Source organism: Aulonocara stuartgranti (genome assembly GCF_965226115.1).
Source record: "Aulonocara stuartgranti genome assembly, chromosome: 2".
NCBI classification, from domain to species: domain Eukaryota; kingdom Metazoa; phylum Chordata; class Actinopteri; order Cichliformes; family Cichlidae; genus Aulonocara; species Aulonocara stuartgranti.
Genome location: NC_138940.1, coordinates 10976739 through 10994156, shown reverse-complemented (window position 1 = coordinate 10994156; position 17418 = coordinate 10976739). Strand labels below are relative to the sequence as shown.

Here is a 17418-nt window from a genome sequence, read left to right as displayed (position 1 = left end):
TGCTTCATTTGGAGCCAAAAAAAAAAAAAAGAGGGGGCGGCCGGATGACGTTCCGCCGCCGCCACTGCCGCCTCCTCCCAGAATGCATAATGGCGGCACTCAATATTTCAGACGGAACAAATGAATTGCGCGAGGCTCTTTTAGCAGAATAAACTGCTTTTGCGCATCAAGACAAAGTCTGGGGACTAAGGGACCGAGGACCTAATGTGTTGTGACAATAGACAGTAGAGAGGCTGTGTGTGTGTGTGTGTGTGTGTGTGTGTGTGTGTGTGTGTGTGTGTGCGCGTGTGAGTGAGACAGAGGCAGATCTGTTCCAGGGACTGTTTTAGTGCCTCATCAAATATTTAGTTTGATTGTACATGGTCCTGTAATTGCCATCTTGGCTTGTGAATTATTGATGGCGTGTAGCAGAGCCAAGGAGGGCCCTCATCCACACACACCCACACACTGCTCGCTCATGTGCTGTAATAAGGCCAGACAAAAGCAAAGACACACACACACACACTGAGGCTGGTGCTGAGGCCAGTGAATCATCATGTAATGGTAATGGGCATGAAGCTGCTCTTGTTTCATATCCTAATTAGCTGCAGAGGAGCATCATCTGAATTCCTCAGTAATTATTTGAAGAGGGCGTTTCAACAACACGGCAGAGTCAATATTAGACTTTACTCGACCTTCTAATGAGGCGGCCCTTCTTCTTCCTCTCCTTCTGATGTTTTTGTAGCTCAAGCTGCCTCCCAGCTTCTCCTTCTTATTTTCTCGCTTTTGTTTTTCAGCTGCAGATCCTCCACGGTTTGTTCGTTAGCTGCAAACAAATGAGATGTGACGGCGAGGCGGTTAGCGGGTTAACCAGGACGGATTGCTGTTAGCTCGCCGGCAGCCCCGGCTCGCCACGCTTGGCTTTGTGTTTCGTTTCAGTTTTGTCACCCGTAAGATGAGCTGGAGCTGGTGGCGAAGGCGGCGGCGTGCTGGCCCAGACTCGCCGGGCGGTCAGGTGGTAAACCTGCAGCGGCGGGTGGCGTGGTGGCTTCTCAGAGAGCATCAAACTGTGAGGGCGAGCGGCGGCGGTGGCTGCAGGATCAGCAGCACGGCAGCTTTTAAAAATACTCCTGCTGAAATATTGATTTTTTTTTCTGCTTCTTTTTCTTTCTTGCCTAACGTAATAAGTGAGACACTCCAGGGAGGGCTGTGTGTGTGTGTGTGTGTGTGTGTGTGTGTGTGTGTGTGTGTGTGTGAGAGAGAGAGAGAGAGAGAGAGAGAGCATCCTTGCTCAGCCCTCAGAGTGTGTGTGTGTTCATTTGAACTGTGTGTGTGTTCATCAGGGCCTTGTAATCTGAGCCTGACATAATTGCTTCCCATAGTGCACTGGGTGTGGTCGGGGTTGACATCATCTAGAGTAGCCGGCGAAAATGCTGAAGTCAGACCGACGCCCCCCCCCCGATGTGAGCTAATTTAGCTTTAAAGGCGCTCCACTGGAACAATTACACCAGCCGCGGTCACTTTCCTTCTTCCATTCAGAATTAAAGGCCTCAGCAGCGATTGACCACTCACAGGAAGGTTTCAGGACTTTCTGCAGCTACCACATAAACATCGAGGGCCTAGAGGTCAGAGGTCACCCAGGGATGACTGAAAATGACTAGAAATAACCAGAAACTAATGAATAAGTGACCAAAAACAGAATGTATATATATAAACCGAGATACAGAAGGTCATCAAACAACCGCGGAGAACCACAAAATGGCTTTAAAAAGAGAAAAATTACTACAAAGACGACAACGACGCACAAAACAACGGCGCTGAACTGTAAAATGGATTCAACGAGATGAAAACAAGAGCAATTAGAACCAAAGCAATGAAACAGAATTGAATAATAACCAGAAATCGAGATGGAGAAACACAAAACTACAAGAAATAATGCAGAGAGAGATAAAACGACTTCAAAATGACACAAAAAAGGACTTTACGGAAAGACACAAGGTCAATGAAAGCCTTCAAATAGACTTGAAATAACTGTAGAGAGAAACTAAATGAGGCAAAATCCCACAGGACACAAAACAACCACAAAGAGAGAAAACGGGATCAAAAAGAAAATTTAAAGGACACAAAATTACTTAAGACAAACAAAACGACCACAATGACACACACAGGCCGACTTTAAAGACGTAAATTGGCTTCAAAGAGACAAAAAAGGAGCCCAAAGGACACGACATGGTTTTAAAGACCACAAAGTGAGAAAAAAAAACTGCCCTTTTAACAGCTTTCTTCTGATTCGCTGCCCCTCTCAAACAGAAGGTTCAAGCAGCAGGTGGGAAGGACACAGAAACCTTTATATATATTTTGTTACCCGTCCACCTGAATCCACACTGATGTAACCTGACGTCCACTTTAAAGCCGCGTGTTTCCCGGGTGCTGCCGCTCCGTGTGACGGGAATAATGGGAACGGTCTGGTGGATGGTGTTTAATATTCCCACAGGGGAGAACCAGGTTTGTGATTTAGCTTTAGTTCCTAGGAGGGGAAATCTTTTTTGACTTTAATATCATGTTGAACACAACTGCTGCTGTGTATTCCCTCCACGCCGCCTGCCAGGCTGTGCTCTCCTGAAGGGCAGCGCTGATTTCAGAGCTGCATTACGCTCCGCTCTCCGTCCTGCTATAATTGATTGTCGGTCGGTGTAATGAGGTGACAGCTTACACCAGCAGACTCCGTCTCTCTCATTATCTTTACCTCCTTTTTAAGAGCCCGAGAAGAAGGAGTCGAAGAAGGAGTCGGGCGGGCTAATGACGGAGCTCCGCCTGCACGCTTCGCTTCATTATTTATTGTGTTTTAATACGTTTTCAGGGAGGAGAGCGGCGCTCCTTCACTGTCTCCTCGTCCTCTCACCTGCAGTGCTGTCGACCTAATCCTCAGACTTTCATCTGGTTTCAGTGGGAAAAAAAAAAGGAAGCGATCCAGGTGAAAACTGCTTCCTCCATGTCAGGTTATAATACTCGAGTACTGCGAATATCAGCCTGGTTAACTGCCAATCAGGAAGCAGGTAACAGCGGGCTGTTTTCCACTGTAGGAACTCGAGGTCAGTTTTATCATGTCTATGTGTGCTCCGACTGCAGGACCTGCCCTGTGGGGCTTCTTTAGGGCCGTTTAAGGGCAGCTCCCTCTCGACAGCTCGGGGAGGCTGCTGGTCAAACTGGGAGAGGACTGCAACTAGAAGCCTGTGATGTCCACATGCGAGGTGCTTTTGGTGTAACTTGGATACGACCTGCAGAAGCAGAGGCCACCAAGAGATCATGGCTCTGTTTCAGAGGCCGATACGCTGCAGCTGTGTCATAAGAGGTTCATTAGCCCTGTTTCTTTCCGTTTTACTTTCACTTGCCGGTCAGATTTACACATTAAATAGTATGCACAGCCACCCTTCCACACCGTACTGTTGGGCACTGATGATATAACCTGGTGGGTTAAACCACCGGTGGGCCACTGTACTTTTCAGAGCCACAGAGCTTTCAGCGCCTCCACCCCGGTGAGGGTCAATTAGCCACACCTGTCTGCAGAACCGCTCCCAGAATTCAAACACCTGGCTGGGATCGTGCCGGTCCACCTGTGGGGATCCGGTCAGGGTCTGGGAGGTTCCTCAGCAGCTTTTATGATGTGGGGCGGGTTGATTCACTGGTGGAGAACAGCGAGGGTGGTGGTTGGGGGTATCATCATCAGCAGAACGCTGACCTGTAACCAGATGCCCGAGCTGTCAGTGGTTTTAATGTTGTGGCCGTTCTACGTTTACGTTTGGACTCCTTCCTTTGTTCTGATTCTACACAAAAATAGTGGGTGCAGTATGTCGACATGTGCAGATATTTAAAAAAATGTGTGTGTGTGTGTGTGTGTGTGTGTGTGTGTGTGCTTTAAGTGCCAGTGTGGTTGAAATTAGATGTGCCTGCACTGGAATATTGTTGGTGTGTACACAGTATATACTGTATGATTGTGTGTATTCCATTGTGTATATTGGGTGAGTGTGTAGTGTGTGTGTGTGTGTGTGTGTGTGTGTGTGTGTGTGTGTGTGTGTGTGTGTGTGTGTGTGTGTGTGCCCCTGGTCTTGTCTCCAGCTGCGTTTTAATTCAATCCGTATCGATCCATATCAGCTCTCTGAAGGACTCAGTATCATCTGAATGGAGCTCCATATTATTCTGTTCACTGCCATAAAGGGCATTAGAGCCTCCAGAGCAGCAGATCAGCTTTCAGTCAATACACACACACACACACACACACACACACACACACACACACACACACACACACACACACACACAGCTCGCCGCCTCCCTCTGCCTCCTCGCTGTGTCTCTTTGAAAGGCTTAGTTCACCCCAAAATTTTGAGGATTACATTTGATTGTTTCCATGTAAAGTGTTTCTATTTCTGACTTTATTTATTATCTACACCTAAATGATATTTGCTGTTCAGACCTTGGATGGCATCTGAGGAATGTGATTGGCTGCAGGAGTGCAGCCACTTCCTGATGAAGATCAAGTACCCAAACACTGCTTTAGGACAGCGTGCAGGCAGCAAGCAGCCGTGTGAAATCCTTCTGCAACATGCGCACAACTGTGTTTACAACAAGAGGAAACGGGCCTTTGCTTTCTTACAGAAATATAATTTGTCTGTTAAATCTAGGGACACAAATAATTTATATGAGGAACATACGGATGTTATATATCTCTATGGTGAACAGATTTTAAATCCAATCTCGAAGCTTTGAAATATCTTTGAGAAACACCTCAATTTTAAAAGAATTTGAAGCACGTTTAAAGGAGCACACAGCCCATTTATTTATAAAAATCTGACTTGTTGCGCATAAATGTGTGGCATGTTTTTACAGGGTTTGTGAACACAGGTAGAAATGAATAAAAGGAGCGATGGTTAAAGAGTGTGTGCTTCAGTAATCAAAGTTTATGTTGGAATCTTATGTCATTACGAGCTGTTACGGTGCAGCTGCCGCGGCGCTCGTCTCCGCTCGGATTCTGGATCTTGTTCAGTTTCTATGTCTCTAATGGGGGCCGTTATAAAGTAAATAAAAAAGGACAAAGCTTTTGAAATAAACCGGATGAGGGGGAAGAAGTCCCCTCTGGGTGAAACGGCTGTTTTAAGTTGTAAAAACATGAAAGAGTTTAATGAAAAGGGGTCGAGTTTAAGAGTGTTTACGGTGTAAAAACATAATTATCGAGAATCAGGAGTTAAGGTGGAAGTCCTGCGAGTACAAACAGCCTCTAGCATACATCCACTGATAAAGTTATCAAATATGTCTTAGTTCCATCATTAACGAGCAGCTAAACAACGTTTTTGGTCCAAATTTGATTAGAAGTGTAAAAACGCCGTCAGACTGCACAGAACAGTGAAACAGGCTGAGCGCCCGCTGTGTGTTTTTAAAGATATTGTTACTGTCTTATTAAGGTGGAAATCGATGCCGACCTCGCACAGCCCCCACTCCCGCACCCCCACAGCTCCTCATGCACTCCCAGCATGCTTTGCTAAGGCAGCAGAATAAGGAGGAGGAGGTGAAAAAGATGGGGTGTGGGTATTCTGCCGAGGTTATCCCCTGGTTAATGTGACATGTCTGTCTGCGACCTTGCCGCTTGTTAACTGCCCGGATTATTATTGTGATAATGTGGCAATTAAAAAGGAAGCGCACCATGAGAACGGGGTGGAGGGGCTTATGGTCCGAGAGATGGATGTGCACAGATTACAAGGCAGTGGGAAATGCATTAAGGTGGCAATCCATTCTGACCCCCCCTCCCCCTCCCTTCACCGTCCTCCTCCAAAGCTGCTGGTTATTACCGCCCATCCTCATTGATATCCATTTCCAATCAATACTCCTCTGCTGCCGTAAAAATCGCCGTAAATCAACGCGCGGCGAGCGAGAGATCGGGCGCGCAGGAAGGAAAATCAAAAGGCGGGCCCTAATGAGACGCCATAAGTCTGCAGGAAGTGTCGACCGCCTTTATCAAGACTCTGCTGCAGAATTGTAATTTTATCTGCTGCTCAGATAAAGAGGCGATATGTGACCCGACACGAAGAAACAGCAACACATTCAGCCCTGAGACAGGCTCCGTCCTCTCAGCCTTTCACAGGAAGATGTAGCAAATCTGTGCGGTTGTTAAATAAATGTGTGTGATTTTAGCTTTAACAGTTTAACATTTTACGTAGCCATATAAGTTTATTTGGACTGACGCTGGTAAAACTCCTCCTGATGCAAATGAGCGTCCTGCAGAGTAACTGAGCCCGGCTTCCTCTGATTCTCAAACTGTGCCTGTGTTCTGGTTCTCGTCCATTTTGAGCAGCAGTTCAAATGAAACTAATCGTATTTCTCTTTTTTTTTCCTGTTTTGTCTACACATCTTTCAGATTCTTCCTGAAGTTCTTCCTCAAGTGCAATCAGAACTGTTTGAAAAATGCAGGAAACCCGAGAGACATGAGGAGGTTCCAGGTAAAAGTCCAGCAGGGAAGCAGTTATCTTTCATGAAAAATTAAAAATCCGAAATAACCCTGAGGGCTGTGTCCACAACAGGTGGTGGTGTCCACTACAGTCAACGTGGATGGTCACGTGCTGGCCGTGTCAGACAACATGTTCGTCCACAACAACTCCAAACATGGCCGCCGAGCCCGACGACTGGACCCCTCTGAAGGTAAGATGTGACTCAAACAGATCAAATTATTGAGCAGGGTGTTCATAAGCTTTTGTCAGAGGTTTGTAGGACTCGTAGGACTCATTCTGTCGGTCATGTCGATCAGAAGATGTGTAGAAGGTTCAGCTGCAGTTGTGTTTAGTCAGTAATAGACTGCAGCTGTTAAAAAAGTACAAAAAACTCTGAGGTTGGGATCGGTTTCTCCAGCAGACTGCAGGTTTCTGGCTCTTTGGAACAAGGTGAGAGGATAAGCAGCTCACAGGTTAATCTGGTCTTCCTGCTTACGTTTGGTTGTTGTTTATTAAGTGAAACGTCAGGCCTGTATGAAACTCTCTGCCGGCTCAGTGTCCTGCTGGACGTTGCGTTCCTCCGGGGCACGGCGAACAAACGCTCCGTTCTTCCACCTTCCAAGGCGACCAAATAAAATGCATCATCTGCGTATAAACTTCACACAGTGAAACTCGACTCTGAGAGCTGGAGCTCAGCGGCAACATATCCTCTGAAGTTGTAAACTTTAACGCCACTTTGCCCTGTCCCCACTCTAATAAAACCCGATGACATAAGGCTCTCGCTTGATTCGACCTACTTGGAGTGCCAGGAGGGAGGGGCTTAACCAAAGCTGTAGCAGGTTTTCTGGGCAGAATCAGTAAAAGATATTTCATTTGTGCTCACCGAGGAAGCCCACCAATCACATCCTGTTATATTCTGTCAGAGCATTTTGACACGAGTCAGTTGGAACAAATCAAAAACCTGTTTTTCTTTTAACGTCGTCCTGGTTAAAGTTTTAGGCCTTGGAGCAGCAGGTGGGTGGGGTTACCTGCAAGTCCTACAAGTCAACCTAAACAGGTTCACATTAACCTCCTGTTACTGTCTACAGCTCTTTAGGCACTTTGTCTTGTCCCATTTGGCAACTCGTCTGGGTAACAGAAAGCCTGAGGTTTTTTCAGAGCAGTGAGCCAGTGCGTTTCCTCTCATACATCAAACTACCTCACTTTGCTGTTTCCCTCGACTCTGTTAAAGATGTGAGGCTTTGCCAGGAGAGATGGTGTAACTCCTTCACTTGTTAAAACTCACTTTGAACGCCAAACTCGTGGGGCTCACCGTACGGGGCGCTGGAAGTGTCAGGTGACTGTCGGTGACAGAAAAGTCGACAAGCCGGCGTTCTTACGCCGCTCTTCCTCCTTAAACAGTAAAAAGTCCTCTGACACCTCCCAAACCACTCTGAAGTTTCCCTTGACTTGCGTTAAAGTTTGAGGTGTTTCCAGGAGAGATGGCGTTCCTTCACTTGTTTTAACCCACTTGGAAGCAGGCGGATCTTACAGGGCATCAAGAAAGCAGCATGAACTCCCAGCACTTTTAGCCAAACACCGCCCCTCCGAGGCACACACAGCAGAGTCCTGAAACAATTCAGCACCAGACATCCACCGTGTCCTCCCCTCAGATGCCTCCCTTTGCCGTTTCCTCTGACTTTGGAAAAGTCTGCGACTTTTCCAAAAGCCGGTGATGTAATTGTCTCGTTTGGTTTAACCTACTTGCAGCACCAGGTGGGTGGTGTTTATCACACTCGGGGCATTTCAGTCGAGATAAGGCTACTCGATCAAAGAAGAAGCATCTGCCCTTTTTCTGAGCGTGCCGTCCTGCAGGCCCGTCTCCAACCGCGTGGCACGTCCAGAGCTCTAAAACAAACGCTTCTTGACACTAATCTGTCAGCGCCTTCAGCAGGCTGGGATCCTTGTGTGCCTCACCTGTGAAAGTGCCTCGGGATATTTAGGAAAGTTTATCAAATCAGCAGTCAAACATTCATGAGCACAAGTGTTTGCACTGAGGATGCTGCGTGTACTGTACGGCGTCCTGCAGGGGCCAAAAGGGGATCGTTGTTTACCAGCCGGTCCTGTGTCTCAGCCCACGGAGGGAAGCTCGAGGCCTTTCATCTCATCCAGCCTGGGATGTTTTCAGAGACGATAAAAAGCCCCAACATCTGCTCCCGCCTTTGTCACCAGCTCTCAGCCTCCCGTCTCCTCGATAAAACTTTCCACCGCCGGCTCCTCGTCTTTGTGTTCTGTTCATTTGATTTGAACCCCCCGTTGTTCCCTTTCCAGCACAACCCCCCCCCCTTCACACCCGCTGGACTGTTTGTTTACTGCTGTGACAAAAGGGGGAAATTAATAAGGAGGTGACAATCGAGTCCTCGGAGCCGCAAACAGCCGCAGCCCTCTGCAGTGGCTTCAGGGGCTGGGGAGGCCGAGTCTTTTCATCTGGAAGAAGTTAGTGCTGCAGCCTTAGAAGGGCAACAAGCATCCTGAAGTGTGGTTCCCAAAGCAGCGTCTTTAAATATCAGTTCAGTCTTTCAGCTTCCTGCTTAGAAACTTGACACATCCAGAGATTTGCCTGGAGATGAAGCTGAACCATTTCCTTCTGATTTAGGGAGGCGCTGGTCTGTTTTAAGAAAGACACGTTTGCTTCCAACCTGGATTACTCAAATCCAGTGTAGTCCAGCCTGATAATCAGTATTTAAGTGATGGAAACCGAAAGCTTTGTCTCTGGAGTCCCTTCACTTTAGCTTCTTTAAAAACATCTTAAAATCAAATCAAATCTTTCAGCATTGGGTGAATTTGTAAATAATGATCTTATGACCCTTTAAAGCCTCAGTGTAAACTGAGTGTTTATTCAGCCTTCTGACAAAAATAAAAGAAATATGGGTTTACTTACATGATTTTTAATTTGTTTAATTTCGGCCACATTCGACATTAAACCTGCCAACAGCGTTTTTAGCGTTTTAGCCATTACAGATGCCTCACCTGTTCGTCCTTTAAGGTGGTTTCTGTGCTTCTCTGTCAGATCTGGAGGCACCTTAAGCTGGTTTTATGTCGAATTTTTCCACAGGTTGGTTTATTTATCAGTTTTCAGTAAAGACAGCAGAATCTTGATGTCTCTGCTCGCGTCGGGCCTTCATGCAGATGTAGAAACAAAATGTAAAATAAGAGATTTATCTAAATCACTCAGAGCTTTCTCAGTGAGCTCACGCTGCCAGTAACTGCTGGCAGAAAGTCATTACCGCGCTGATAATAATGGAGAAAATTGTAACTGGGATGTTTAATCGAGTCTTTGAATGCAGCTTTATAGATGAGATCACATAATAAACAATGAGAGACTCGTTCATGCTCTGACTGGAATATCAGATCGTCCTCCCAATAAAACAGCTCTCGGTCCGGGAAAAGGTTGTAAAGCTGCGGAGCCTCGGCTTGCTTTGCGTCCGTCCGCCTGTCTGACTCGACTCGGCTCGAGTCCGGACACCAGTCTAGTCATTACGGAGACACTGTTTATATGGAGAACCTTATCGATCTCTGTGGCGTTGGAAAAACCAATCATTTTGCATTTTGTATTAGAGGGGGGAGTAACACACTGAATCTGACTGAAAGCTCTCTGTGGGTGTAAGAAATGTCACAGCTTCAGGGTTGTTAAAGATTTGTTGCCTTTTTCATTACCTTCCCCAGATGAAACATCTAAATAACGATAAAAATATCAGACTCGTCGTTCTCTTCCTGCTCGCGGAAAGTATGATTCTCGCGTCGGTCTGCATGTGATGCAGGATGAATTCTGACCTGATTTTCAGGAAGCAGCGCGTTTCAAAGGGCATTTCTCCAGGAAGAACACACACTCACACCATTTGATGGACGTCTGAACCAAAGTGTTTAAGCTGGCAGATAAAATTTAACAGGTTTTAGATGAATTATGTCACACAGGCCTGCAGACCTCCAGCCCTGGAACCAGACTGGTTGGTGACCAGTTGGCTGGAGGTTGTCTCGGAGAGCCTTGCTGTGATTACTTTGGTTGAACATGGCGTCTGGGACGAACGCCGACTGGAAGTGTGGAGCTGGTCCCACCGCTGAATGAGCTCTCTAAAACGATCTGATGTCTGTTACTTGACCTCTGTGTGACCCCAACTGTCACTTATGCTGCTGTCATGTGTTTGTATGTTTCCGAAGCAGCCACTCCCTGCATCAAAGCCATCAGTCCGAGCGAAGGCTGGACGACTGGCGGCGCCACCGTCATCCTCATCGGGGACAACTTCTTCGACGGCCTGCAGGTCGTCTTTGGCACGATGCTGGTCTGGAGCGAGGTGAGACGACTCTTATTCAGATATCACACATTAAATGCTTTACCGGGTTGTTTAAGGCCCCGTGTTTTGCACTCTAACATTTTTTAGGCTGATCGCAGTGAAGAAATAACTTTGGCGCAGAACCTGTGCTCCGAGAACAACTGCACAAACCGTACATCATGTTCTCCATCTTCATCTTTCACACACACACACACAAACACACACGCTCGTATCTTAGGAACACCTGCGTCTGTGTCTGCAGCGGGTCTGCGTGTCCCCAAAAATATGCAGATTCAGTGCGAGCTGAGCTGCAGGAGGAGCTGCGCATACGGTGCACCATGAAATATTGAAGCGAGTCCAGAAGAGCAGAACACCTGGCGGGGAAGGAGGGAAGATGCACCTCCACACGCCGACGGAGCTCCTGACTTTGATCAGCGTCGTGTGGCGGCAAGCAGACGGACTCCAAAGCCCAGCATCCCTCTGAACACAGACTGCATGCTGACCCAGATCCCAGTCAGGCGGTCGGCGCGTTCTTACTCAGAAAGTTTTAACAGGAAGAAGAATCGGCTGCTCTCGTTCTGCTCCTCGGTTATCGTTCCAGACATCCGCTGCTGTTTGTAAAACTCAATATTTATCGTGTAGAAGAGGCGGAGAAATCTGAGGACGATACAGATGATAGAACTGATGGGTGTGATCAAAGGTCGTGATGCCGAACCTCCAAAGAAGAAAAGCAGAAGTTTGTGATGCAGAGATGGATTTGCAGACGCAGGCTGAGGGCAAATTAAAAACATGTAAAACCATCATTTTTACTGTAGTTTGAGTAAAAACTCTCTAACATGTGGGGCTCAGAAAATTAGCTTTTTTGGAGGATTTCCTGTCATGTGTTGCAAAATTCCATCCCAGCAAAAACCTGCTGAAGACGCATCTTTGACTGAGATTTGGTTAAAAAAAAGGGAAAATTTACTTTGCAGGTCAGTGAGAAAACATCTGAATATCCCTGAAAAGTTAAAGGCCTTCATTAGATTCCTTTTTGCCTGAAGCCTAACATTACGCGGTTCCCTCTGAAAAAAAAAACGCTGGTGGGATTTTTCCAGAGTTTGTGTTTATTGTAGAAAATATTCTCTGTGGGAAATAAAAGCTTGGACTTGTTTAGCTCAGCGAGATAATCACAAATTTGCAGCGCTTTTAAGATTTCTTTAAAGTTTGCTAAAAATAAAACGTTACTCTGTAAACGCACTAACCACCCACTAACTTCCTGTGTTTGCTGTGATGACATTTACTGTCGTGTCTTGCTGTCCGAGCTTGCGCCGTCAAGCTTACAGAGTACTGACAGACCACGTATGGAGTCACTAAAAGGTGCACGAGGCTACTGTCCCCCTTACTCACAAAAAACGGGTCCAGACTGTCTTTTACGCCTCGAGCCATCAAACGTTTGAACTCGAGCAGGTTCAGGCGGCTCACTTAATCATCCCTAACATGTGAGGAGGGTGAAGGTCTCTGTTTATGGTGTGATTTATGTTGATGTGATTGTTTTTGTGTGGGTATACAAATGTCTGCTGACTTTCCCCACAGGGACAAATAAACTTGTTTATCGATCTTTTAACGACTTCTTACCGTCTTCTTTGAGTTTTTAAACTTGTGTTGTGTTATTTTTTTATATTTGGAAACTGCTTAGAAGAAGATGACAGTTTTTTTGTTTCAGGAGTTTCAAAGTCGTCCTGATTATTTGAAAGTTTTTCTCATGATTCCTGTCTGGTTTAAAGACCGCAGCTTGAACATTTTGTCCTGTTTTTGTTTCTCTCTTGACTCAGCTGATCACCCCTCACGCCATCCGGGTGCAGACCCCCCCTCGCCACATCCCAGGGGTCGTGGAGGTCACGCTGTCCTACAAGTCCAAACAGTTCTGCAAAGGAGCTCCGGGACGCTTTGTGTACACCGGTAAGCTTTCAAACCAAACCCCGTCGTCAAGCGGAGTTTTCTAAACACTGAAGTCCTCAGAGAGGTTTTAAATCGTTATCCAACGGTTTGATACTGATAGTAAAGTACCGTCAGTTCAAATTCACCACCATTAAATCTGTAAAACGAGAATAAATCCATCCATTACTGAGATCTAAATCGTCATGTGATGAGGCTGAAACCGAGTGGTGCTTTCACCCAAAATAAAACGTCTATATAACATCTACAAAGTTTGGGCTCGTCGCTCATATTTCAGTGTGAACAAACTTTCCTTCTCAGTTCTACTGGTTTATGCTGGTTTATACTGGTTAATACCTGCGATTTAAGGTTTCAGATCTTGAGACTCGAGGGGTGATCCTCACCATGGAGGAGTCACTGTAAACACTTTTCCACGTCCTGACAGCAAGGTAAACATTTTCCCCGAACGACTCCCTGCTCTGCTCCTCCTCCGCGCGCCCTTCAGCGTCTTTGTCAGCCGTCAGCAGTCAAACGTCCGAAGACTCGATATCTGACTCTCAGATCAGTGCTTCCACTGTCGCTGATTATTCCGTCAGAATATCCAGATGTCATTCAAAGCAGCAGAAAGGTCAGCTCGAAGGCTGTTTAGCCCGATAAGTAAATGTCACTGCGTCGGGTTGTGAAAGAGGCAAGCGTGTTGGAGTTTTCTGTTTAACACCAGTTTATCGCCACCTCCTTCCTCTCGCACTCGTCTTTGTTGGGGGTGCCGCCTCCTCCGACGGCAGGGCCACGCTCACAATGGACGCTCTGGCCGCCGCCTCCTTTTGCAATGCTAATCTGCGATCCCATTTACAGATACGACTGACAAGAGCGGCACGTTGCTTTTATGTGGAGGTGTGCAGTGAATAGAGCCTGTTGTTATCTCAGAGTCCATTAGAGGATGTTCTCCACCTCAGAAACACGCTGGAGGAGGCCTGAAGGAGCTCACAGAACAGCCACACCAGCTTTTCTTACATCAGCTTCAAGTGTTTTACATAATCAGATGAGCTGAAGAGTTGAAAAAAGTCCCCAGAGTTACCTGAAAAACAACAGCAAAGTATATAAAAAGGCTGGAGGTTGAAGGCATTTATGCATTATGTGCATATTTCCTGCTTTTCTCTTCTTCGATGTCATAATTAGATTTTTTTTTTCTGGGTTTTTGGAGTTTGGTTGAGCTGTAATTGAAATTTGAAGACATTTAATTGGGTATTGGGATGTATACAGCGTGTATTTTATGGAAAAAATAACGAATTGATCACTGGGAATGACGTTCATTAGACTGAGAATCAGATACTGCTTCGCTGTCATGCAATGTTCGCACGCATTGGCTGGTGAGGATGTGGTTTAATGAGCTGAACGAGTCGTTCTGCTGAAAAAACGCACGGCGGTCTGTAAAAACTCTGGTCTGCTCCTTTAATCCAGCCTCCACAATCCCAACCAAGAAACGGGAACATCTGACTCCAGCTTGATTGATGGGTGAAAAACAAAACTGAGCGTCCCCGAAGGCATCGCGAGGCTGAACCCGACAGGTGGCCGCATCATAACGCCGCTCAGTTTCTCCTACCCGCCGCTACTCGTGCCAGGGAGACGGCCGCATTGTGCACGCTCGTTGCCGCTTCATCTGATTTACACATGACACGTTCAGAGACGCTGGAGCAAGCGTGTGCGCTTCAGTGCACGCTCAGTGTGCCAACAGCGTGTTGTGTTCATGAATGTAAAATGAGCTGAGTTTTAGATACCGAGCAGGCGAGCGGCAGGTAAATGAAGAGAAAACAGCCTGCTGATGTCACTTCCTTCACGAGCCCACACACAACAAAGCCCATCAAACCCCCTGGAAACCCTTCAAGGCTTCTACTGTTTTCATAAGAATACCTGGAGACTTTTTAAGGACCTTTGGGGTCTGCAGGAGGCTGCAGCGAGGTCTCAGGTGTCTTTGAGTCAGTTTTCTCGGGTTCAAACTGGTGAAGTGAACCTAGATGAGTTTCCAGTGGTTTCTGAGCAGATCTAGCCTTTTTAAGGAAGTTGTAGGCATCTTAGATAGGTTCCAGGATTTCGTCTAGTTGTGCTAAAGCCTTTAAAGGCTGTAGTCTGTAGTCCTTGAGGAAGTTGCACAAGTTCCTTGAGAGTGTACAAATGGGGTTTAAAAAGATTTTAGGCATCCTTTACAGAGTCTGAAGACTGTTCCAGCAGTTGGAGATGCTCCAGGACACCTTGGTCAGGTTTCAGTGGTCTTTAAGGAGGTTAAAGGGACTTGAAGGATCTAGATTTTGTAAGGAGGTCGTAGGTATCAGTAAGCAGTCTTAAGCTGATTTCAGCGGTCCTTGGAGAAGTTCCAGTGCTCCTAATTGTTATTAAGGTGGTTGAAGGGACCTTGAGGAGTTTCCAATGTTCCTCAAGCAGGCCAAGACTATTTAATGAGATTCCAGGGGTTATTAAAGAACTTCTTAATTATTTAGTTGGTGGTCCTTGAGGAAGTTGTAAAGGTCCCTTGAGCAAGTTCCAGGGTTTTTAAATAGGTTGGAGGTGTCCTTGAGGAAGTTGTTGGGGTTTTCAGGATTCTCTCCAGTGGTTAGGTTGAAGTTCAGTGTGCGTACCTGCACATTTATACACCCTAAACGGGGAGATGGGTCTCTGCCAGCCAATCAGAGAGCAGCTCTTCTGTGAACATTCCCGTTAGTATTCCCTCGTTTCCTCCCCCGGCTGCTCTGCCTCTCCTGCTGCCTCTGAGCTGAAGGTGGAGTGACGAGCAGTGGGATCCGAGTGTTTCCCAGATTTCCCGTCTTCCTTCCTCTCTGCAGCTTTGAGCGGCTTCAGGATTTGATCCTGCGGCTTCGCTCGGAAAAACTGGCCAAAGGCAAGAAAGCTGAGCGGAATGACAAAAAGCCTGAGAGCTGAAAAGGTTCCTCCTCCTCCTTGTCTTCCTCGCTAATCATCTGCACTGCAAGCAGATTACCACTGAGATACACAAATCACCTGACTCATTGTGCCACATTTAACGTTTATTTTTTATTTTATTTGCATTTAGTTTCGATGATAAATCCATTTTTACTTTAAACTGTTTTAATGTAAACTGGGAAATTAAAAAGAAACACACAATCAGTAAATTTAAATATTTCTTGCCAGTTTTGTTTATTTTTTATTTTCCAGATTTAGATTTTTGTAGTTTTCTGATACTTCTGGGGGTTTTGTAGTTTTGTTTTTGTAGTATTTTCTTTAAGAACTGGTTCTTAGTAGGTTTTTTTCCACTTCTTTTACTTTTGCAGTTTAATGTTTTTGTAGTTTTATTGGATCTCCAGCTTTTTCAGGTTCACAGTATCTGTAGTATTTTGTGTAGTATTTACTGTGTACACTGTATTTTTGTAGTATTCTGTGATTCTAATGAGCACTTCTCTAGTACTGTGTAGTATACTTGCTGGATCTGTATCCTGCAGTGAAGCTGTAGTACTCCTGTAGTGCTCTGGCATGGTAGCTGTAGTACTCCTGGAGTAGTAGTGCTGTAGTACTCCTGCAGTGTAGCTGAATTACTCCTGCAGTACTGTGTAGTTTTCCTGCAGGCCTGTGGTTTCTGGTGTTCCCGGTATCTCCCTCCACTCGGCTGTGGGTGTTGAGTCGCTGGTGCTGCCGGGTCCACACCTCCTCTGTGCTTGTAATGCACGGATCAATGCAGCCTGCGGGGGGGAGGCTCGGGGGAGGCGCGGGAGGGGAGCGGAGCTGTGGGATCGATGGGTGCTGAGTTATTGCGGCACTCGTCCACTGATTTTTAGAGAGCTGTGTTTTCCCAGGAAAGTCAATACCTCCAGGCTCCCCTCATTAATTTCAACCCCTCCATCCCCACTGCGCCTCCCTCCTCCCCCTCCTCCTGCAGCTGCACCTGGGGATCTGCAGCCCTGGAGAGAGAAGGGTGGAGGAGGAGGAGGAAGACAGGGAGAGAGAAACTGAGATGATGAAGTCAGATGAAGGGGGAGAAGAGAGAAAAGGAGGGAGGTGTTGCAAACTAAGGTGATGAAGTCAGATCCAGGGGGGAGGACAAGGAGGGAGAGGAGGAGGGGTGGAGGAGAAAGAGGAGTAAGAGGAGGAGAAAGATGTGATCCCGGGTTTTAAAAAGCAGACAGAAGGGAAAATATTGATTCCTGATATGGAGATCATGTTTGCAGCAGATTATTGATGTAGTTCCTCCTCCAGGAACAAAAGTCTGTGCCCAGTGTGAGCGGGGAGGCCACGAACTGGAGGCATTAACTGGAGGACACCCAGCACCAATATCATCATCATCATCATCATCATCATCATCATCATCATCAGGCAGGCCTCAACATGCCTGACACCCCCCACCCCTTTTCTGTACACCTGGGAACTGCAGCTGCTCAGCTGTGTACACTCCAAAAGTATGTGGACACGTCAGCATTGCATTGAAGCACTCAGTGTCCGCATTGTTACAGCAGCTTCTCCAAACTGAGCACATCCTCTCTCGGCTGTTCTGTTCTACTTTTATGGAGCTGTTTGAGTTTTACTGAGCTTGTGTTTATCCTTTATTGGCTGTTTTCTCTGCTTCACCCTGTGGAACATTTTACTTACTCAGATTTTTGGTTTTGTTCTTTCTTGTAGAGATTTAACTCTAATGAGCCAAATTATTTCGTACTGGTTCTTTTTTCTTGTTATTTCTGCTGCTGTGGTGCAGAAATCAGTGTCTGTGGGTTTCA

The 17418-nt window shown here is 46.4% G+C and overlaps 1 protein-coding gene across 6 annotated transcripts in view; it reads left to right on the top strand.

Annotated features, from left to right (window-relative positions):
• The window catches only part of LOC309717088 (transcription factor COE3), a 141339-nt gene that overhangs the window by 86567 nt on the left and 37354 nt on the right, over positions 1–17418 (top strand). For 5 of the 6 annotated variants that reach the window (XM_082551367.1, XM_082551370.1, XM_082551368.1 and 2 more), the window contains 4 exons: positions 6389–6470; positions 6552–6669; positions 10656–10789; positions 12580–12706. In XM_082551367.1, coding sequence (XP_082407493.1) covers positions 6389–6470; positions 6552–6669; positions 10656–10789; positions 12580–12706 — 461 coding nt within the window. The remainder of the gene's footprint in view (positions 1–6388; positions 6471–6551; positions 6670–10655; positions 10790–12579; positions 12707–17418) is intronic. The other variant, XM_082551366.1, reaches the window with a different exon arrangement.